Source organism: Salminus brasiliensis, chromosome 1, assembly GCF_030463535.1.
Source record: "Salminus brasiliensis chromosome 1, fSalBra1.hap2, whole genome shotgun sequence".
NCBI classification, from domain to species: Eukaryota; Metazoa; Chordata; class Actinopteri; order Characiformes; family Bryconidae; genus Salminus; species Salminus brasiliensis.
The window spans coordinates 78,452,481-78,476,126 of NC_132878.1; the positions used below are offsets into that span (position 1 = coordinate 78,452,481).

The window sequence follows — 23,646 nt, forward strand, 5'->3', positions numbered from 1 at the left end:
TATAAATGTAAATATGTAAATGTAAATGTAGACAAGAGTGGGGACACTAAAGACAGGCAGGGGACGGAGGCCAGAGGAAAAACAGACAGCACATGGACAGACAAGCTTGTTATACTCAACTCTTCTCTCCTGTAAATGTGTTACATAAAATACACTCACTGGTTCAAGTGTCTATAAATCATCAGAAATAAAGAATGTATGATAATTTCTAATAATTTCAAATATTGTTGTCCTAAAAATACTTAAAATATTGACAAAAATTAAACTTCTTGTGATAATTCTACAATATTGTGCTTGTTTTAACACCCCCCCCCCCCACACACACAACACACACACAAATGTAACAAATGTCAATTCATGTCAGTGTCATCTCACACACCATAACTGCCAACCACAACGACTGGAGGTCACGTTCAGCTGGGGACGGACTGCGACGATGTCTGAAAAACAGACAGGACCTTTCATACATCTCCTCACAAAACACACAAAGGCTGTGTGTGACTGACAGTCAAGGACATAGAGCAGTTCCTCACTGTAGTCCCAGGACAGTTGGGGGTGGGGAGAGGAGGGGGGGGGGGCTCTAACTGCTAAATCATCCCCCACTTACAATGACAGCCCCCTAACCTATAAAAGTAACCCCCTAACGTGTAATGTCCAATAATGTGCCATTAACTAAAACAACCCGATGAAATATTCATGCTATGGGTGCAGGGTTAGTACTGTGTGTGTGAGTGTGTGTGTGTGTGTGAGGGGAGGGGGGGTATGACTAAGGGGGTCTTATGCCTCACAGAGCAGTCACTATTCATCCATATATTGTGCCCATCCCCACCGTCCCCCACTAAAATGTCACCCCTTTAGGCTGCCCATCCTGGGTCAGAGACAGCTGCAAAGAAATAATATGTTGGGAAATATATGTCATATTTCTCAGTAGGAGATCTTTGTGAGAAAGCAGTGAGGTTATTTAATACATCTCTAGACATTCTGTCTTTAATAAAGCCACTGCACTGCCACATAATTTACTTCCACAAAGCATTACGTCTGTACATTATTTCCAATACAGTTTCAGTAACACTCGCAGTTATTCATACCACCATTCCAGTGCTCTCGGAATCAATGTTCAGAGCTCTCCTTGTGGAATCCCAGTATTATGTGTATTGGTCATTAAACAAAATGGTTAAACATACTGGGGGCTAGGGCAACATCCCAGATAATCTCGAACCAAGTGTGTCTATTCTAAAGATGCTTGGTGTTTTTTCAAGCATGAGTAAACTCAAATAATTTTTATTTAAATAAAGTACCTATGCACCATATAGTTTTAGGGTACATTTACAATTGTCAAAAGTATTCACATCATTACTTAGGTAGAAGTGTAGATACTAGGGTTTAAAAAGACTTCTATAGAAGCTTTATACTCAAGTAAAATTGTAAAAGTACTGGTTTCAAAACTACTTAAAGTATAAAAGTAAAAGTAATGTACGGAAAACAAATGACAAAAGCTCAGGTGCACCATAGTGCAGTACCCCACCTCCAAAAAATACATTTTTGAAAAGCCATAATGACTATAATGTTATATTAAAATGTTAATAGAAAAAGTATACATAATATAATATTATATTAATATAATATAAAATAATAATATAATTATATTAATATATTAAAGGAGCATCTATAGGCACTATTGAGCATTAACATGTGTTTCATGGAGGGGAAAATATGAAAAGAAGTTGCCTATAAGTGTTGTAATGATGCAAAAAGTCAAACTTTAGAGGCATGTTATCAATAAGCTTTATTGGAGTGTAAATGTGGGGCTTAGTTGGAACATTTCACTCGAGTTCTTTTGAGTCTCTTCCACGGACATCTTCATACTAGGCTACATACATCTGCTGTGTCCTTGTTGGAGTGTGACGGGATGTGCAGGTGCGATGGATCACTTACAAACCAATAGGGGGTCAGAATGATATATGTTTATATTTCTCATCCAACAATCAAATTCACCCTTTTCTGATGGAGCGATTCATCTGGATAGGGTGACAAGCTGGAATGAAAATAAAACCGAAATTAAATAGGAGAGATAATTGCGTGAAAATGTAAGTAAAATGTAAAAAGTAAAAAGAAGTAAAAAGTCGTCTGAAAAATAATGACTCCAGTAAAGTATAGACAACCATAATTTCTAATTAAGTAAGGTAACAAAATATTTGTACTGCATTACTTGACACCTCTGCAATTGGTAAAATATGTGGTATTAAATATATTACAATAAAGAAAAACGAATTTATTATAAAATAAGATTTTATTTTTTATTTTTTGTGTGAAATTGAAAGTGAAATTGAAAGATTTTTGATGATGAATCCATGCTAAGTAAATCAATAAACCATTAAGAATTATTATATGATAATATGTACATAACAAAAATATATTTAATATATAAATTCATCTACAATGTCTAAAAATTGGGTAGATGTAGGTATATAGTTTTTTGGATGTCTGACCCCTGAATAAGTGTCCCCCAGGACCAACCTTAAACCAAATTACAAGCGCCCCATATGTGTATTCCCAGAGGACACACGTATCCCTCCATAAGTGTGCTTTGCTCGGACAGACGCTCCTCCGTCTTTTCCCCCTCTATGACAGGCCACGCTTTAGTGACCAGGGGCCACTGTCTGACCCCTCGCTGTGACATTTAAGCATGCGGATGAAACAGTGTGTTTATCACGCTCCGCTTGCAGCATGCATATGTAACAGTGTGTGTGTGTGTGCGTGTACAGCCTTGCTGTATGATCTTGAAAGAGATTCTGTTAAACCTAAAGGGAGGGAAAAACACAAAAGAAGGAGGCAAACTAAAAGCGCGAGATCAGCAGATAAAAGACGGTGAAAAGATGGTGAAAATGGACAGTTTGAATGGGGGAACAAGAGAGATGAAGAAGAATGGCGACTGTTTGATGTGTTGTTGACGGCGGCATGTCAAACACCTCTTTTCAATGTGGGAGGAAAACAGAGAAACTGACACATCTGAGTTTTCTTAGTCCATAACATCAAATATAGATGATCAATCAAGACAGTTTCCATAGTTTCTCCTTTAGTTTTACACTAGAGCTACAAGGCTAACGCAGCTAACAAGTAATAGATTTATCATACAGCTAACACCTGAGATGTTCACAGGTTTCTTCTAGGTCTAGGTCTAGGTCAAGTCTTGAGTCTTGTTAATGGATGCAGCCATTGCATTGCACAAAACTGTGAAACTGTCTGACCCCGTTTACCCCTGGTCACTTCATGTGACTAGTATCTGGACTGGATCCTGATTGGACTTTAGCCACATGCGTTCACTTAGCGGTTTGCTTAGGTTGTTGAATTTTGGAGAGACGGATGTGTTTACGCTGCTATCACCTGGCTGAAATGTCTCAGACCACCTTCTGAAGTGGTTTGAGTGATCGGATTTGTATAAGATTTGTATGCGTCCTGGGTGTGTTTACACATGCAGTTTTATGTGGCTTGGCCTTATCCAAAAACAATCCTGATACTCAAGACAGATGAAGTGACCAGGTGTAAACGAGCTCCTGATCATTTCATGTGACTTGTATCTGGATTGTATCCTCATAAGATTTGAACCACCTGCATTTACACGTGGCAGTCAAATGCGTCTCTGGTTAGTCAGACTGAAATCCGATCTCAGTGTGGGACGTAACATGCTAATTTGCTTGTTGCGCGGCAGTCATTACTGGTGTTCAGTTGTCATGGGAGGGGATTTGGTTGTTGAATGAGTCTTGGAGAGATGAATGCGTTTACACTGATTTAACATGTGTCCCAAATGTGTCTCAGACCACCTACTGAAGTGGTTTCGGTGATCCAGACATCCTGATATTTAAGATTCAGACTTTGAGATTATGTATGAACACAGATTCAGGTCAGCTTTGAAAGTTGGAGTAGGCTAAAAACACGAACCGAACAGAATACAAGAGGGTACAACATCATAGGATGAATAATGTAAGACCACCTGAGGCTGTAAGTCCACTGTGCATATTACAACTGGGCCAGCCACGAACCAAACAGAGAACATCTTGTAAAGCTTCAGCTCTGTCATATGTGTGTGTGAGACAGGCTGGTATTAATCAATACCTGATAAGTGTGTATTGTGCCAGGCATTGTTTATTTGATGTCCTCTTCATTATTTGGGGGTCTTAATATTTATGGTACACTACATGGACAAAAGACACACACAGCTTGTCTAGAAGAAAGGTATTGCCAATAGAATTGGGCTCTCTGAAACAGATAAACACGAACCTATTGGAAGGTGTTGGCTACAGGGGTATAGAGCCCTCCAGTATTGAACTGTGGAGCACTGGAACTGTGTTCTTTATACAATACTTTTAGGATGATTGGGGAGTTAGGGATGGGGGGGGGGGGTGCTCATCCATCATCCTGATAAACACTTCTTTGGCTGAATGCAATCAAATTCTCAAAACTTTCCCTGCACCATAAATACAGTTACTCCACCAAAACTAAACCAACAAAAGAAGGTTACCGTTTTTTTTTTTAATGAACGAGCAGGTGTCCCAATACTTTTGTCCATATAGTATATGTGACTTTGGTCGGGGTGAAAAATGCTCAGCCATGATGTTTCAAGTCTATTAACAAACCTGTTATTTTTTCCGCAGAATGAAACATGCTAATTTTCCTTCTACTGAGGGCTTCTGAAAAAAATGAACTCTGCTTTTAAAAGATGGTTTAGGGCACTATGATGAACTCACAAAAGCTGCATATAATAGCATAGTTTTTACCCTGTAACACTGTAAAACACTGTAATTGTTCTCTTACTGGATAAGTCTTCTATATTGTACTGTTGTGTCCTCTAAACAAGCTGAAGCGATTGTAGATGGTCAGCTTTTAGCCTAGCACCTGCTTGCTTCTCTGGGTTTGGCTTGCTTGAGTCTTACTGGAAAAAATAAGCAAATGCTTTCCCATCTGATGTGTGGAGGAAGCCCTGTTTGTTTACAAGGGAAGAGATGTGTGTTTAGCTCCAGGTTGGTAGTCAGCTGCAGTAGCCCAGTTTGTTTACAAGGGGAAAAAAGAAGAGATGGTAGAAGGATAGTGTAAGTGATAGCGTCTTAGCCTACTGCGGATCTCTGTTTGCCGTCATTGTATGCCGTGTTTGAGCTCCCCTTCTGCGGACGCTGGAACAGGAAAAGCCGTGGTCATTTACATTTACGGCATGTAGCTGACGCTCTTATCCAAAGCGACTTACAAGCTTACTCATATTACAGAGGTGGGCCAATGTAGTGTTAGGAGTCTTGCCCAAGGACTCTTATTGGTGTAGCACAGCATAGTCACCCAGACTGGGAATCAAACCCCAGTCTCCCACATGGTGTGGTAGCTCACTGACAGGTAGTGGTGTTTGTTGTGCCACACCAACCACCATGGGCATGAGGTCTGGTTCAAGTAAAAACCCGTATTCCCATGAGTAGCAATATCTGGAAGCGATGAGCTGCTCTCCAGCAATAACACCATCATATTCTTCTGAGGAGGTTTCCACATTCCACAATAGAGCTTTTTAGAAGTGTGCTGTGTGTGTACATATTAGGGGGGGAACATGTAAAAAGTAAAGAGTGTTACAATACATGTTGTGTGTGTGTGTGCGTACATACAAGGTGCCCTAAAAATAATGAATGCGTGAGAATTTCATCTTTTATTTGGCTAGTGGTGTTTGTAGTCCAGAAGGCTAAAGCAGCAAACACCCATGCATGGCCAAGCTGGGATTGTGGTGAAAAGCATGGCATTTTTTTTTTTTACAGTAATCTGACTTGGCGGAACATCCACTGCATGCAGTAATCGTCTGATCGCTCTGACAAATCCACTTTGCACCTTGTTATCGCTGAGAGCCTTCATTTGATTTCTGTGATAACAGCAAGGCCTGGGCTTTCTCCAAGAGGAGACAGGATACACGCACAAACCGGACACACGCTCGAAGCCCGCATCTTCACCAGCCCTGAGCCACAGATGCCGCATTAACCAGAATTAGAGCAGGTTCAGGACTAAGCCCTACTGACATGGTCATTTGCAGAGGAGCCAAGGGGTGCATTTTATTTCCTGTGCATGTACTGTTTTTGTGCGTGTACTTTGGCATAACTGGGTTATCATCACTTGCCCTGTGGTACGCATGAAACTCCAGGCTGAGGAAAGAGAGAAACACCTGAAAAGCGAATAGCTTCTGACACCTAAAACAGCTTACACCCACCAAGTTACATTTATTAAGGACGGACGTAGTGGGAAACCAAATCTGCTATGCCTATTCGAAAATGAAAGTTTAGAGCACACACTTTCCAATTCTGAATGACTTTGTTTACAACAGCTTAACCATTAAATAATGCAGACATTTTAGAAAGTTGGTCAAATCCCACATTAATGCTAAGGGATGAAGTCTACTGTTAAACATTAACCTTAACCTCCAAGTCCAAAAAGCTTCAGTTTATAACATTGTTAAAATTAGGAAGGCAAATATGGTAGATGGTAAAGCTCCCTTTAAAAGTAGACAAGTGGCCAAAGCAAATAGGAATCACCCACACAGCTTAAGGTATGACGTGACCTGGCTTTATTGTTCTGGATGCAAAAATACAGGTGCATGCATGGTAAACATCTGCATAAATGATGTCTCAAAAACAGACCATTTATTCCTATGAATTCAACCAGCTTTAAGAAATATACATCAGGCCAAAGCTTATCATCCATATTCTCCAGTGGTGGAGTGTCTAAGGGTTCTACTGCCCCCTGCTGGTGATATGGGAAAAGTGGCACTGATAGAGTCGTAGTGTAACAGCAACAGCAAAGAAAGACTAATAAATATCTCCCCATGATGAATAGAGGATTTGGAGTTGTAGGCAGGTGAAGGAAGAACTGTAACTAAACATATGGCTTTCGTGCTAATAAAATACATCATGGCCTGAAAAACAGACCTAAAAAGCTTCAGTCAACATTGTCAGTCTCTACATACATAAAACGATGCAATATACACTGCTTCTCAAGCAACTGGGATATAAGTTTTTCTCCAAACTCTATTAAATTATATTTGTAAAATAAAACCACTCATAAAAATAAGAATGCTAATCATTTATACTCAGTAAAACCATGGCACTGACAAGTCAAATAACCAATTACTGTTCTATTACCAAAGCCTTTGGCCATATATAAAAATAATACTAAAACAAAAGAATAAGATAGCATACATGTTATAGCACCTTTGGTTATTGTGAATATTACAATGTCTGTAATGTATGTCTGATCATCATACTTAACTAATACTACACTCTCAAATCATACATATTTCTCTCTCTAAATATATATACACACACACATACACACACACACACTTAATATATTTACCCCTGCTGTTTCACCTCTCTGCATACATTTTGTATGGTGGATTAAATGTGCTTCCACTTTAAAAAAAACAGCACTTGTGGCAATATTGCTATAGACCTGTGCATCCCTGAGGACCAATACACAAGGTGAGTACTTCCCAACACATAGTGGCCTGCTGTCACACATACCGTCACTTCCATTTCCATGTCAGAAAACAAAGCTGGTGTTCCAGCAAATGTGACTCACATCATGATGTGTTGTTCTGGAAGTGCTAGGTACCAACAAACATCCTGGATCAATCCAGATACCGTCAGTGGGCTCTTATGGCTGGAAACAAGGCAACTCAGTGTGTGTCTCTCTCTCATTTTCTTTTCTTTCTTTTTCTCTCACAAACTCACTTTTGGCCTTTTGTAACAGTTGCAGTCGTGGGTAATTGCTACACTCTTAAAAATAAAAGATTGCTCAGTGGTTCCAGGCTTAGGAAAAATGTGAAATTGGTGTAGAACAGGGATGCACAAGAGTAATATTTCATATCGTTTCACACTGGTATATAAACATTTATATGTTTATGTATAAATGTAAGTTGGCTAAATCTACCTGTATTACAAAAACATATATTTATAAAAAGTTACAAAAAGATATATTGAATATAATTCAGTTCATTCAATTCAAATTCAATTCATTTATAAAAAATATTCTAAATCCAAAATGTTTTAAGCAATTATTAGCCAATATGCATTCGACAGCACTGTGCATCCCTGGTCTAGAACCTTTCCACTGTATTTTATTAAATAAAATTATAACTAAAAAATGTAAAACTGGTTAATTAACCACTCAATGAAATGCTCTTCAGGAAACCAAAAGTAGTTCTTCTATAGCACCACCCCAAAGACCTCTTTTTGGGTCCTGTATTTTTAAGAGTGTACTTAATAATGTAACTAAGGCACAGGCAGAATACAGCTTCATCAGCATTTGAAGGGACTTTAGATAACCACAGAGTCCATTAAAGCTCATAAAAATGCAAAGCTATGATGCGTCATCAGTCCATCAAACTGTGGTACAATCACTGGATAATGTGGCCTCTCCAGAGCTTCCAGAAAGTTTTCATACATGCTGGAAAAGGTGCACAGCACCTGATTATTCAAGTCATCAGCGTTGATGTCCAGCGACGGAGAGCAGAAAGAGTCCAAGCTTAACGCACACACTGGAAGAGCTCTTCTAAATCATGAACTGTGTGTACCCCTCAGCCCCTGTGACGATGACGTCCATCCAGATTCGCATGGCCTCAGGAGAAGGAGCCACCATGTAATACACTCGATCGTGAGTCTTCACGCTGAATGTTAGGGATGGGTTTGGACTCTGGAGAGTTAGAGGAAAAATAATACATCATCAGACCACAAGGGGGCAGCAGTAGAGTGTGTGGGGAAATAAACACTACTTTTTGACGGGTTGTTATTGAACACAGAGGAATTTTATCATATACTGGGTATTACCTAGCAACACTCCGTAAAGAAGAAGTACTCTAACATTTATTTGAAACTTCCAGATGTTTTTACAGTGGTGTTGATAGGGGCCAGGAGCTCAACCACGCAAGTAACCCATTTAATTTGCTATCCAAAATGACCAGTGAACAGACATAACTTATACTTACATATCTGCATGCAGTGTAAAGCAGATGTGTATTGGCCACAGGCCAGACTTTTTATGTAATGTTGATTTTTTAAATGTTTTTAGTTATTTCTCCAAACAACGTCCCTGCAATAATTTTTTTCATAGTTACTTTTTTTAATACACGTCTTAAGTTACAAAGTTATTGTAAAACAGCGTCTCTGACAGACAGTGTATTCAGAACAATGCTCTGTGATTTTTGTTGTTACAGCAACATCACATGTCTCCTATTATCCTTTCCTTTATTAAGCCTTAAGATTATTAACTAAATAAAAATCCTGCATTTCAGGAGGTTAAAAGTCAAAAACAACAAGTGAAATGTGACAGCACCTACCTTATGTGCATTCTTTAAATGGTCATAATACACCTCCTCTATAGCCTGGAAATAAATTACTCCTTTCAGCTTGGCCTCGTGTTTATCTGGAACCACAATAAGGAAAACTAAATCAGTATTGATCCATTATGGACTGACAGGAGCTCATATAACTACGCTGCTGACGCCAGGCTGTGTACATTAGTCTGACCTGAGTAGTAGGAAAGGGTCCTGCGGTTGCGGTCGAAGACGAACCAGCGCTTCTTCCATGTCTTGATCTTGCCGCCCATCTTGATGAGGAAGCCGCGGCAGGTCTTCTCTGTGATGGACACATGGTAGCACGTCTCTATGCCGTGGCCAGCAGATTCAACGTGTCCCCGAAGGTCAAAGTCGTCCTTCCTCACGGGCAGGTAGCGTGTCAGCGGCCGAGACTAGGAAGGCAGGAAGCAACGGTCAAACGTCAAAGTGCAAACACTAATAGGGATAGCAAACTGACGATGCTCTTTTAAAAGGTTTCACTATTAAATAAGGGTTTTATACTGCATTTATGTTTGATGTCTGAAAAACTGGACTTTGTGGGTACTTGAGCTAAAATGGTAATAGAAGGTTGTATCTGATCAAAAAGCACTACACAAATGTAACATTTCAGTATAAATAAATAAAAGTAATCATGTGTGTAATTCTAGAGAGTCTTACAGAGTCAGATCTGCTCACAGTGGTGCTGAACCAGAGGAGGAACCAGACTAAAAGCTACACCATAGAGGGCTTTTACATAAAATAGGTATTTATCAAAGAAACATTGTTTTGCAATAGTTTTACCCTTAATCATATTGTAAAATAGATGTCATAAGTGTGGTAAATACCAAAAATAGTACCTTTTAACACCGTTATTTGGATTGGTCCCTTTTGACCACCACTGTCTGAATCTGAATTTCCCTACAATTAACCATACTTCAGCGACTACATTACGCAGGCAGAAAAAAAGGTAGAATTCCCATCAAGAAAAAAGCTAACAAGTTATACACATCATAAATAAATGAGTATAAATAAATTATAAATATATTTCACAAATCATTTTGGCTACCTTCCAGGTCATCTCATTAAACAGAAATGCATGCAGTTTTGTCTATGGTTATAGATAACAGTGTCAGAAACCATATTAGCAAGTGTACACAGGATGCAGGATGCTTCATTGTTGGGCTTTAACCTTTCACTACTGCTCAGCTACATTAGCATTGTGACTCCAGTGCAAAGTTAAAGAAGCTGATTTTGGGCCCCAAATGGAATATATTTGGTGTGGTAAGAATGTGATCCATCACCAAGGCCTGTTTCTGTCTCTCACCTGAGCCCTTTGTTTCTCCCGTAGCTTCACCTCCCTATCAATGAGTTTCTGCCGCCTGCTCGTCTCCTCTTGAAGGCGTTTCTCCAGGTCCTCTCTCCTCCTCCGCTCTTCCTCCAGAGCCTGCCGCCGCACCTCTATCTCTCTCTCCTGAACACAAACACAGAAATAGGGTGTAGTTCTGTGTATTTGTACTTGGTGTAACCTTTATGTGTTCTTAGATGGCCAAATTAGACTAAAGTGGACTAGACTAAGGGGACGTTATCGTGAACTCAACCTAGTAGATTTACTCAAAAAGAATTAGCACTATCAGGGTCTCTGCAGCTTCCCGTGACAAGCCACAGGAAGAGTGGCCGCTTTCCCACAGTGCTCAGGTCCAGTTTGTTCCTCTTTACGCTCGAGTGGTGGACTTCTAACAGAGTAAACAAACTCCGAGTTAAAGAGCTGTAAAGCCCTCTAGCAAAAAGGAACTTGTTTTTTGTTTTTGTTTTTTTCCAGAAGGGCTTATAGCCTCTAGCTGCAGTGGACTGTGGCCAGTATGCATCTGCTTTACACAAGCAAGCAATTGACTGTCCAATATCATTTTCAAAATTAAGTATTTATAAAGGACCTGAGTCTTGCATGAAGAGCTGAGATGTGTACTTGATCACAAACAGCGCTTTGGTTCACCCCAAATATATTCAATGGTGCTCAAACACTGCAAATAATGCAATTCCACAGCCCAATAATAAGGGATTTTGCATCTCTTTAGCAAAGATATGGGGCCAGTGCCCCAAATCATGATTAAGCCTAGTGTAATCTATCATTTCATTTCAATGGAAAATCTCAGAAAATTCTGTGTTGTCCAGAACTGGCCCCCTAGTCTTATGCATGGTGGGCTTAGGCCTTGTATTTGGCTCATTCTACATGTCAGCTCTTTTCTATAGTGATCACACATCAGTACATGCACAATTCACCTGTTCAAACTTCAGCCCAAAATGTTCTCTCTTAGTAACACCTGGCCAGACAAGCTTTAAAGAACACAGTCAAAAATATGTACTAAATATTTTTACCTGTATTACCTACACAGTGCTATTAATTTTATTTATTGCATTTATTTTGTGTTCAAGTTCATGTAATGCTGGTATGAATGGTACAAAAGTCTGAGGCATTTAAGAAAAATGGCCTCTTTCAATCTTTCCTTGAGGAAAATCAGTATTTGCTGTTCCCAACTAACACCTAGTTTATCTAATCAATTTGTCATTAAAGCAAATCATGTGAGCTGCTGGTAGCACTGAACAAACCCATACAGTGGCCGGAGTTCAGCAACTAAACCTGTGTTCTTCAACATTCCTAAAAACTAGTGCCATAGAAGAACCATGTTTGGACAGTCGATGTGAGTGAAATGTGAAAATGAGTGAATAACCTTTAATTAAGGTTTGAAGAACCAGTAAAAGTTCTTTAACAATTCACTGTGTGTAATTACTGTAGAGTATGGTTTCAGACTGTCAGCAATATAGAGTGACTCTAACCAAAGATCATTATGAGTTCTGGTTGAGTGGTAGTTTGGGAGCATGGACTAGCTACTTAAACGCCGCTGTCAAATCAAGTCAAGTCAGGTGTTGTCATTGTGTGGTTAACAGTGTCCAATGGCAGCATTTAAATAACACAATAATTCAAGTGCAGGTTAATGCAGCACAGGTTAAGGGGTGTGCAATTATTAGAAAGGGGTGTCTGGATAATTGTGGACATCCAGTATATTCGCTGATGCAGCTAAGGGACGTGTTCTCACCCTGTGCTCCAGTAGCCGGTGTTTCTCAGCCTGGGCCTCGCGCAGCAGCCGCTCCATCTCTTCGATCTTGGCTGTGTTGGAGGTGCTGGCACTGTTTAGAACAAATGAGATGAGGCATGATTTTCTCCTTTATTACTGCAGACCTACCACCCACAGCACAGACAATAAGGCAGAACTACACTGCACATGAGCTCCAGTGACTCCCAAAAACAAGAACTCTTCAGTTCTGGAATTAATACACCATTCGAGCACAAACACACACACACGCTCATCCGTTGCAGAACGCAGCAGGAATCAATAAAGCTGGTCAGCACTGGAACGCATTAGAGCCCAGGCGGAGAGCTGGAGAGCACAGACCAGATTTGCATTCCGATGCGTTCTACTCAAACTTCAAAAGCAACACGTGGAACAGATCGAAGAAGCCCCTCCTCCCCCAAAAGTCCTTCACTTTCCCCCAGACTTTCTCTTCTAAACCCTTAGCCCCTAAACACCCCCCTCAACCTCCACATATCCATCCCTCTCTGTCCAAACCCCAACTCGCTCTTGGCTTTGACAGGCCTTTCAGTAACCACGACCGGGTTCTGTAAATTCACGCTCAGTGGCTTGTTTTTTCCTCACTAGAGCCATGAGATGAATGCAGCTAACAAGTAATAGCAGCTTCTATCCTGCCAATTATCACTGTGCAAACTGCATGACCAAATCCTCACACACTTGCCTCTAAGAATAGGCTGAGTTATGTGGTTTCTAACACTGTATGACATACTGTTATAAAAGTGTACTGTAGTACATTGCATAAGAACAAGCCAACGGCGACAGTGGCAAGGAAAAACTCCCTTAGAGCTGGAGGAAGAAACCTTGGGAGGAACCAAGACTCACAAGGGGGACCCATCCTCCTCTGGTCAGAACTATTTAAACATTAATGATAAAAATGTCCAAACCAGATACAACAGAAAGTTAACTGTGGTGATAATAATAGTGGCAGACAGCCACGAGTCCATCTAGGTTTCAACACGGCCACCAAACAGGCAGCAGCGGCAGGTGGGTGAGCTGCCGGTCCGCCATGGGTGGTGGCGGGTGGGGGGGCCCGCTGGCCAGACTGGTAGGTGGCAGCTGGTTTGACGCAGGTAGAGGGGACCTCAGCGGGCAGTCTTCCAGCAGGTCGGGCTGGGTGGCCATTTACTCGGAATAGTATATAGTACATTGGGTACAAGCTACTTTCGATGGAAGTCAATGTAAAAGGATTTATTCTGGAGCATTTCTATTGGTTCATTTATGATTAAATTGTGTGTATGTAAAGAACAACTACCAGATTCACATTATGGCAAAATATCAAAAAATGGCAAAAATGGATATGCAAGGTTTTTGCATGACAGTGGCAATAAATATATTCTTCCACTTATATCTTGCATATTTCATCATTTAACTGTAATATATCCTGCAATACAATCTTTCTCTTTTTTACTACAGACTAATGCACTAATATATATTATGTGCATTAGTCTGTAGGAAAAAAAGAGAGATTGTATTACAGGACAGACCTCAATCATCACCTCACTCAGAATCTGGATGACTTCCCCTCGTCCTCAAAATTTGGAAGGTGTAAACAGACCCTGAACTCCTGCACTATAATTACATATTACAGCTACTCCACAATTAACGTGAAAGTGTGCAGTTAAGACACCGCTAATTAGTCAAATACACAGTTCGGTCTAACCACAGCTGCACTACCTACCACTTAATACCACAGACATACACAACTAGCCAGGCTCGGCAAGAACCAGTCCAAACCAGCGTGTATACATGACTGCAGCACATTCAACATGCTCTGGCAACAGCATCAGACTAATAACAGGCAGGATGACATAAATCTTCAGTGCAGTCAATCCCTCCCTCATACCCTTTCCCTCACTCAGTCCAAGCTGGCATCCATCTGACCAACGTGTGGGTCAACATCTGCACGCAGAGTCTCTCCTCCTTAATCCCTAGTCCTCAGCAGCATCACTAAAGCTTTTCTTACCTGCGACGGTGCAAATGAATTGTCGTCATATCCACTCTAGAACCAAAAGAACCTGAAGAAAGCCAGACAGAACGTGCCGCAATGCAGCAACACAAAGAATATACAACCGCCCGCGCTCTGCTGTTGATTACATTCAAACTGAAGAAGGAAAAAAAATCTAAATCTGCTTCCTCCGACTGTTCCTGCTGTAACTCGAGCCCCCCATGTTTTGGCCTGAGTGATGGAAGGGGGGGGGAGGTACCCCCTCTGCTCTGTATGGGCCCTGATTCATGAGAGCTCCGGCCACAAGCCCAGCACACGCTTTACATTAATCCAGCATAGCACTCGTATTACGCCAGCACCAGGCCTCGGCACACACACACGTACACTTGTTTTTATACCATGTCAGGACAAATGTGTCCCATGTGTGTTATATATTTAATTTAATACATATTGTAACATATATGTGTCACTAGAAATGTCTGAACATAACCCTAACTCTAGCCCTAATGTTTCCAAATTTGTCTTAATTTATTTAAATAGTTAAAAAGTCATCAATCATTTTTTTCATTAATTAAAAATATAAAAAGCATGTTGCAAATGTTCTTAAATTATAGGTTAGCCCTGTTTCTCTCTGGTTTCCCTACAAAGTCAGAACACTTTTGTCCTGAAAGTATATCAAAACAAACACACACCCTCTTAAAAAAACGCAAGCTCTGCACAGACATGCTACACTGTAAGACATGATTACAGTTTGGCTTGTGTCACTTTTTTTTGAATGCTTCCTTAACTGATCACTCCAAACATAGCTTCAGTGTAATCTGTACTGTAACTAGAGCTGCAAAAGAAAGTCCTCATAAGACTGATTATGAACAAAATGTTTTATGTAGATTATTTTGACTGTCCTTTATTCTTTACAGGTGTTCTTCAATTTCAGTCCTGGAGGGCTGGTGTCCAGAATAGCCTGGTGATTTCCCTGCTAAACACACCCTTTAAAGCCAGTAATTATTAAATATATTGAATAGAGTGTGTATGAGCAGGAAACATCCCCAAACTGTGCTAGACACCAGTGCCCCAAGACCGAAACTGAAGATCCCTGCTGTATAACGTTCATATGGCACACATGGTCAAGCAGACAGGCGGCAGTACACTATAAAAAATGTGGGGCCAGTATGGCTTTTGTTGTTTTGTTTAACCATAAAAGAAGGAATCTCTGCTTGAACAGATGGAATTTTAAGTGACTACAGCGGTGTATAGAGAACCATAGAAGGGTTATAGTCAGATTAGTGGATTAAAGCTGCATTATGTAGCATTTATATCTTCAAATAACTTCAAAATCATTGTGATCCTTCAAGGACCTATAATATAGAAAAAAAGCATCTTGCTTCTTTCACTTTTGTCACAAATTCAGTTCCCGACTACAACATACAAGGTACACCAATTCTCACATAATGCTGCTTTAACCAAACTATAGACAATACAAAGAGTTCAACTGCAGTCACTAATTGCACGCTTACTCCAACATAACCTAGTCAGAACTCCCCCACCCTTGGCACTTAGCACTACAGAAGTGCAGTGGTGACGCTTCAGCTCATGGAACTGATGAAGTCTGACTGACAGTGTTGCACATGCAGTAGACAATGGACAGAGAGGCTGACCTGGAGATGTTGTCAGGTGAACAGGCGGAGATGCTGGTCTCCATGCTGTCCGAGCTGTCCACGCTGAGTGTGTCGAAGGCGTGCCCGTTGTAACTGTGAGTGTCCAGGTAGACGTTGGTCTGAGAGGCGGTGCGGCCGCTTAGCTCGTTCAGTCTTGACCGGTGCTCGTCACCCACCAGCTGCTGACTGTAGCCTGAGCGAGAGTGAGAGAGAGAATAAACAGACAGAATAAAATAAACAGCACTCAAAGAAAGCAGAGACAAACTTACAAAGGAGGAATACAAGAAAAAGAAAGAGGGAGAAAGAAATAATTGAGAGAAGGAAAATAGAAAGAAATACAAGCATGAGAAAGAAAAAAAAGAAAATGATTAAGAGGAAGAAAATAACAAAAGAAAGGCAGAATGATGGAAAGAAAAAGATCCCAAAAATGTAACAAAAATCTCCAAACACAGAAAATAGATTAAAATAGATAAAAAAAAGAGAGAGAATCAGAATCAGAAACAAAAAAAATGAAAAAGAACAGAACAGACAACAGATGTTAATGGGAAAAGAAGAAGCAGCTAAGATGACTCCAAGTCAGACTCCGTCCCATAAGCACCAAACATCCACACACACCTGACTGTACAGCAGTACCTTTCCCAGGGGCCCACAGCTCTCCATGCTTGCCAGCCAAGCCGCTGCCCGCTGCCTGAGCCTGCGGCCCCTCTTGGTCCTCACACACACCAGCCACCGTGCAGCGTTACACTTACACCAAACTTCAAAGACAAGCTAACTCCAGACAACCGTTTTAAGTCCAAAACATTCAAACCACCATCTTAGGTGCAGAACATGCAAAAAGAAGCTCGAGACTCATAGACAGACCTGTCTGCAAGTCAGTCAGGTCTAATCCTAGAATAGGCAGACCGTAGGTCAGCTCTGAGTGAGTGGGTAGTGTGGTATGAGTGTGTGAGGATGGTTTTAGCGGATGTGGGACAGCACAGGAACCTTGATATGCATCAAAAGGCATGGGCACCGCCCTGCTGATGACCTGGCCCAAGGGAACCCTAGATAAACCCTTCTACCAAGACACCCACCCAAGAAACCACCTTCTACTAGTATAGCAGGACATGAAAGCTCCTATAAAAAAACGGTTCTTGGCTTGAATATACAGACCTAGATGAGAACCTTTACATTATGTGGTTGTGAGGCTCTTTCAACTTTACAAAGGTTCTACTACTACAAAGAACATCTACCGAAAGATTCTTGCTAGGCCTAGGCCTACTTTAGAATTTCAAAGGTCTAGTGGGATATAAATGTCTACCTCTAATAACAGAAGAGCATTTCCTGCCTCTCATCTTACCAACATTCTTCCACTATCTCAGCAAACGCATAAACAAATCCACAAAGTCTCCGCCCAGATACAAGAAACCTACTAGAATACTTGCTGAGATGTTGAATATGCTTTATAATCTGCAGCACCAGCCACACATTCAGACGTCAGCTATTTTAAACTAGTTTTCACACTGTAGTTCAACGGTGCCATTTAAATATTTTCTGGGACCCACACCCTAATAAATACAGTAAAAGGAATAGCTGATTAAAGCTTCTCTACTACGGAGAACTGTATTTTAAATAATATATTTATTACTTAAAATGACAGGGTTGTAAATAGGCTTGTAAATCCATGTCTGGGCATATTTCACCCCGATCAAAGTCACATACTTGCTATTTATACATAAAAGAACAACTTAAAATGCGTGTTAATGCCTGCAATGTTATTTAAGGCCAACTTGTGAATTTATGCACAGTTGAGACCTGCGGTCTGTCTCAGGTTTTGGTGCTCCTCCCTTGATTAATACCACCACTATGTTTTGTCAGACCTGCTTTTATATGTGGCTTAGTTGGCAGGATCAAGACATGGAGCATTAGGCTCAGGGAACAATTCAAAAAGTAAAATATGAATGCTGTGCGTTTACTGTAATAGTATGATGTGATGACCTTCTTTGCGGTTTCCTCTCTGTAACTGAAGAGCTGTGACTAAGGAGGAAAGGGCATTGCGAGAAGCCCTTAGTCCTCTTCTATGACAGGCTTATCCTCTAGTGACCAGCCTGCTATTGTCCATAAGGCAGGGTGATGGCAGGGTGCTCTCATTAGCAGGTACATGGGGTTGACAGAGTGCTCTCAATGAAATGCCCCTGTTTTTAGCTTAGATTCTTTTGGTTTTGTGTGCTTTACTTACTGTACCAGTTCCTGACTGCTAACTACAGTGTGTTTCATTTCCTGTCTGTTTCAGATAAAAGATTAAAATCCATACATCTTATCTGCTTATGCAGCCTACCTGGAATCATTGAGCGCAAGGCTCAGGCCTCTGGACAGGGCATCAGATCATTGCAGGGTAGTTTAAATTCATAAAATTGTCTGATGTGACATCATATTAAGAGTACCCATACTCACAAGGCACAGGCTCATTAACTTTATTTATGCTAAACTAAATATTATCATTCTGAATTTTCAGAAATATTCAGAATATATAAACTATAGTTCTAGTCCAAACTTCTGACACTGTATGTGCTAGTCAATATAGGACTCTGCTTCACTGCCAGCAGCTTCTCTGAAAGAGATGTAACCAAGCTAGACTGAGCCTGGTGCTGAATGCTTGGTATTGAATGTCTCACCACTCTCTGAAAGAATTTGACTCTGTAATCATGCCCAAGGCTCCTGTACAGGATGCAGTGTTCTCGCCAAAGATGCCAAAGACTCCAGTGACTTCTCAGTCTGTAAACTTAGTTCTGCGTTCACTACACACTCCCATTCACACAATGTTTACAGCAAGGCCACAAGGTAAAACCCCTGGGAATCACAGGAAAAAACAAAAAGCTACCAACACCACGGATCATGCCAAGAGAATGGTAACGTGCATTAGCCACATTTCATACAAGGTACTACTCTTGTATGAGATTACAAAACAACATCCCCTTCCTTTAAAACCCTAAATCTGACATGCACTATGGTGACAAGATGCTATATACTCTTCCACTGCAGAGACATTAGGTTCAGTCATGTTTACTCATCGTCTTTAATAAAAAGTCTATTTTAGTTATCTAATGACTGTGAGTAATCAATGTTATATATTACTAAACTCTGGTTACGGTGTCCAACAGTGAAGTAGATAACAGTCCCACTAAAGCAGAGTTGCAGCAGTAAAATAGACAGGATGTTTTTTCAGCCAATGTAATAATTAGTTAAAACCAGGTTTGGGGTATTTGAGTACCTCTGATGAGTGTAGAGTACTATTTGCTTTAAGCAATGTAGTAGTAAATCATAGAGTAAATAGTGTGCAGTTTTAAAACTGATCTTTAATTAGCAGTACCTAATTCACATTTTCTGTTCCACCTTAAACAAGGCACCTGTATGGGTATCTTTCATGTAACTGCTGCACCATTTAAGGTGGAACTACTGTGGACACAGTGTTGGTTTGTGAGAATACTGATGAAGTAGAAATCAAATAATGATGCCATGTTTTGTTATATAAATGTTGTCACATAATTGTCAGATTTTTATCATGTTAGACAAAGTTCTCAACTTTTAGTTAGTTTACTCAACTAACTAATTGTACTCTCGAAATAACACCTTTATCTAATGAGATTAACACTAGCTGATTGTGGACTAAGGCACGATCAGCTTTCAGTGATCAAATATGAGCTCAACTAATACATTTCTCCAATTTATAAGATGCAGAAACTCATTATAATAAATACATTTATGTTAATAACATATTCTAACACTGTGGAGATGGAGTCTTCCAGCAGTCTTAGTTGTGTTACTAGTTTCTGTTCATTACTTTTTAATTTTTCATTACTCCTCACATACGGTTGAAAGTGTCAGTGTTATACTCTGCTCGGACGCATTTTTTACATGTTTTATATCAGGTCCTACAGTGGTCAGCTACGCATTCCGTTACCCGCAGACTCAGGGGAGAAATTGAAGCTGAAGCTGTGTATTAAGTCAGAAGGCCGATACCAGAGGTCACTGCAGTGGAATCTGTTATAGTGGTAGCAGTCTACTATGGGCTACAAAGACCTCAGACACTGGCCTACCTTTCTTAGACTTGCCTGTAGGAGGGAGAGAGCAACATAAGATCAGATGATGTCATTCTTCACAAGTGATTCATTTTTACTTCATTGACGTGTGCCTCTGGAATTTGTTTGTGTATGTGTGTGTGTACACATGAATGTGTGAGAGATGTTACTAACCCTTGTGCAGGCGGCGTGCATCTGTGTCTTTATTGGAGACTGTAAGGACCCGGTTCAGAACACTACCGCAGCTGGAGCTTTGAGCCAATGGGAGATGAGACTAAAACAGAGAAAGAGAAAACTGTAATGTGTGTAAAGAAATATTATGTACACTGAATGGATCTTTGACACAAAAATATCATTATTATGTCAGAAAAACATTGAACCCTTAACCCTAACTGTAAAATTAACCATAAAAATAATAACAGGGTTTAGGATAAGCTGTAGCACTACAAGAAATTGTTAAATATCATGTGCATCTTCAAAAGTGCATTTATCATGAAATGCTCAAACAACATATAGTTCAGCTCTGATTAAATTAAGTAGAAAATAAATGTTGATGAAGGCCCATTATATCAGCTCAACTGACCATATAGTAACTTCTAGTTCTACATTTACAGACTGTAGTCCCTCTGGTTCTCTGCATATGTTGTTATCCTTTGTCAAGACCATACAGGACCACCACAGAGCAGGGTCATTCTCAGCACTGCAGTGACACTGACACTGGTGGTGGCACATTAGTGTGTGTTGCATTGGTTTATGAGTGGATCAGACAAAGCAGTGCTGCTGTTCTTAAACACCTCCAAGTCTCTGCTTGACTGAGAATAGTCCACCAACCAGCACAGCGTCCTCTGACCACTGATGAAGGACTAGAGGATGACCAACACAAACTGTGCAGTAACAGATGAGCCTCTGTCAATGACTTGAAATCTACAAGGTGGACCAACTAGGTAGGAGTGTCTAATAGAGTGGACAACTCCAGCAGCACTGCTGTGTCTGATCCACTTGTTTTAACACCACACACACACTAACATTTCACCACAAAGTGTCACTGCAGTGCTGAGAATGACCCACCATACAAATAATACCTGCTCTGTGGTGGTCCTGTGGGGTCCTGACCACTAAAGAACGGAGGTTAACAAAGTAGGCAGAAAAAGAGATGAACTACTGCTATACAGTCAGTGAAGCTAATGTAATGGGTAGAGTTCAGAGTGGTGTGTGTGTGTGTGTGTGTGTATATATATAAATATATATATATATATAAAACAACATGCGTGACATTTGCATTCTCACTTTTGAAGGTATGTTGCGGCCCAGGGTTGCACAGCTGAACTGCGGGCTGATGGCTGGCTGGGTCTTTTTCCGAGGAAGTGTGTCGCACAAGTGCCCGTCCTTACCCAACCTCTTCCTTTCCTCCACACTTCGGAAATGCTGAGAAGAAAACATACAGGATGAATATACAATTATTATCACAGGGTCACACACACACACACACACACACACACACACACACACACACACACACACACACACACACACACACACACACACACACACACACACGGAACAGGCAAAGTGCACACGTGGTTTACCTGCCTGTGGCGTGGGTGTTTTTTGGCAGGGAGAGGTGGAGGGGTGGAGTCAGGGAGAGGAGAGGGATTGAGGTAGGTCACCATATCCTCCGGCCAGTGCACGGAGGGGGGTTTGGGGACGGGATGAGAGCACGCAGAAAGAGAGGAACAAGGAGGACAGACCAGCGAGCAGGAAGAGACACAGAGCTTTGTAAATAGTAAGAAGAGAAAAAACAAGGAAAAAGAAAAGAGAGATAAAAGCCCTGACCCCACATCACTCAACACACACTTAAAGCATTGGATTTGGCCAAATTGTGAATTTACACAAAAAATAAAATTTCTGCAACTCTGGTAATGCAGTTTCTTTATACATCAGATATAACAGCTGTGTTGATGTAGGCAAAAACTACACCCTTCTAGTTTCTTCTAGTCTCAGTTATAAACCATCCCGTAAGGCCATAACTGACTTATTTGTACTGTTTAAGCAGGCCAAGAACTGTCCGCTGATGAATATTCCAGAGCACAACAAATACTCTGATGCTTTAAACTGTGTGTTAACAGGCAACAACCATTGGCTTCTCTAACCAGCTGGCTGAGGATCTAAAAATTAAGCTTATTTGGTAATATAGAAATGAACAGACATATATACTTACTTATATATATATATATAATTTATAGAATATAAAAATATATAAATTATATACATTTGTGTCTGAAATGTATTTAAGAAACATCAGTTAAGAATAACTATGGAAGTCAAGGCAAGATCTAAAAGACTTAGGAAACAGCAAAGGCCTATAGGATGGTTTTCCTAAAATATATAAGATCACTGGAAGCTAAAAAAAAGGTGGTTGGCTAATGTATCAGGACAACGGTCAAAAACATGCCACCACGATGTACTTCAAGAAACAAAAGCTGAAGCTTTTGGAATGACCCTCACAGTCCACATAATTTCCATATAATTGAAAATATGTGGGTAGAAATTAAACCTGCAGTGCAGACAAAACAGCCCAAGTATATTCCAGACCTAAGAGTGATCCGTATAGAAACAGAGAGTTATAATTCCTGAGTCCTAAAATTTTTAAGGTTATAATGACTAAAGCACTAGCAGCTGTAGCACCTGTCTATATATATATATATATATATATATATATATATATATATATATATATATATATATATATATAGATAGATAGATAGATAGATGCTATGTTTCAATAATTCCTACTTCCAAAAACAAAATATGCAATTTGGCTGGGGATTTCCAAAGTTTTACATACATATACATTTACAAGAAAGTCTACTTGGTATTTCCAAGCTCCAAGTTTCCATTCCTTAGCTACATTAGCCTTGTAGCTCCAGTGCAAAAACTAAAACAAAGCAGCAAACTTTGAATCCCAAGCATGTCTTAGCTGAATGTCCACATCTGAGCTAAGAAGACAACTGTGGACATTTGATTTTTGGCCAAACCATCACTTTAATTACTGAACACAAACACTGTAATCTTGGCCAAGAATGAGTCACTGGCTCACAAATAAACCAAATGACGGTATGAAGCTGCTGACAGGCGCATGTGGAGGCTTCACACCAACGCTCACACACCTCATCCTCTCCAGGCGGGGGGCTGTCGTCCTCAACAATAGGCCCAGGGCTGAGGGTGGGTTGAGACCCAGAGGCAGGGGCTTCAGGTGAGAGCTGTGCTGGGGCAGGGAGGGGGGCTGGGGTGGGGTCTACCCCCAGCTGGGAGTACAGTTCATTGATTTCACTGACAGTAACATAGCCCTGTGGAACAGACCATTGGGGAAAAAACAGGAGGGGGTGGGGTTAGGAGGGTTGAAGGAATAGACACATTAGAGTAGGTTAAATCATTGCAACAGATGGCAAGCATTAATAACTGAAAACAATCAAGCATCACATAGTTAAAAGTG

General features: G+C 40.5%; 1 protein-coding gene across 8 annotated transcripts in view; it reads right to left on the minus strand.

The window, feature by feature from the left end:
- Positions 1 to 6,560: 6,560 nt before the first annotated feature.
- The window catches only part of phldb2b (pleckstrin homology-like domain, family B, member 2b), a 70,231-nt gene continuing 53,145 nt past the window's right edge, over positions 6,561 to 23,646 (minus strand). For 6 of the 8 annotated variants that reach the window (XM_072689966.1, XM_072689956.1, XM_072689947.1 and 3 more), the window contains 9 exons: positions 23,321 to 23,500; positions 21,441 to 21,578; positions 20,328 to 20,427; positions 16,096 to 16,288; positions 12,442 to 12,532; positions 10,674 to 10,820; positions 9,543 to 9,762; positions 9,353 to 9,438; positions 6,561 to 8,709 (listed from right to left, as the gene is read on the minus strand). In XM_072689966.1, the coding sequence (XP_072546067.1) occupies positions 8,569 to 8,709; positions 9,353 to 9,438; positions 9,543 to 9,762; positions 10,674 to 10,820; positions 12,442 to 12,532; positions 16,096 to 16,288; positions 20,328 to 20,427; positions 21,441 to 21,578; positions 23,321 to 23,500 (1,296 nt within the window). In that variant the 3' untranslated portion in view covers positions 6,561 to 8,568. The remainder of the gene's footprint in view (positions 8,710 to 9,352; positions 9,439 to 9,542; positions 9,763 to 10,673; positions 10,821 to 12,441; positions 12,533 to 16,095; positions 16,289 to 20,327; positions 20,428 to 21,440; positions 21,579 to 23,320; positions 23,501 to 23,646) is intronic. The other 2 variants (XM_072689994.1, XM_072689984.1) reach the window with 1 other exon arrangement.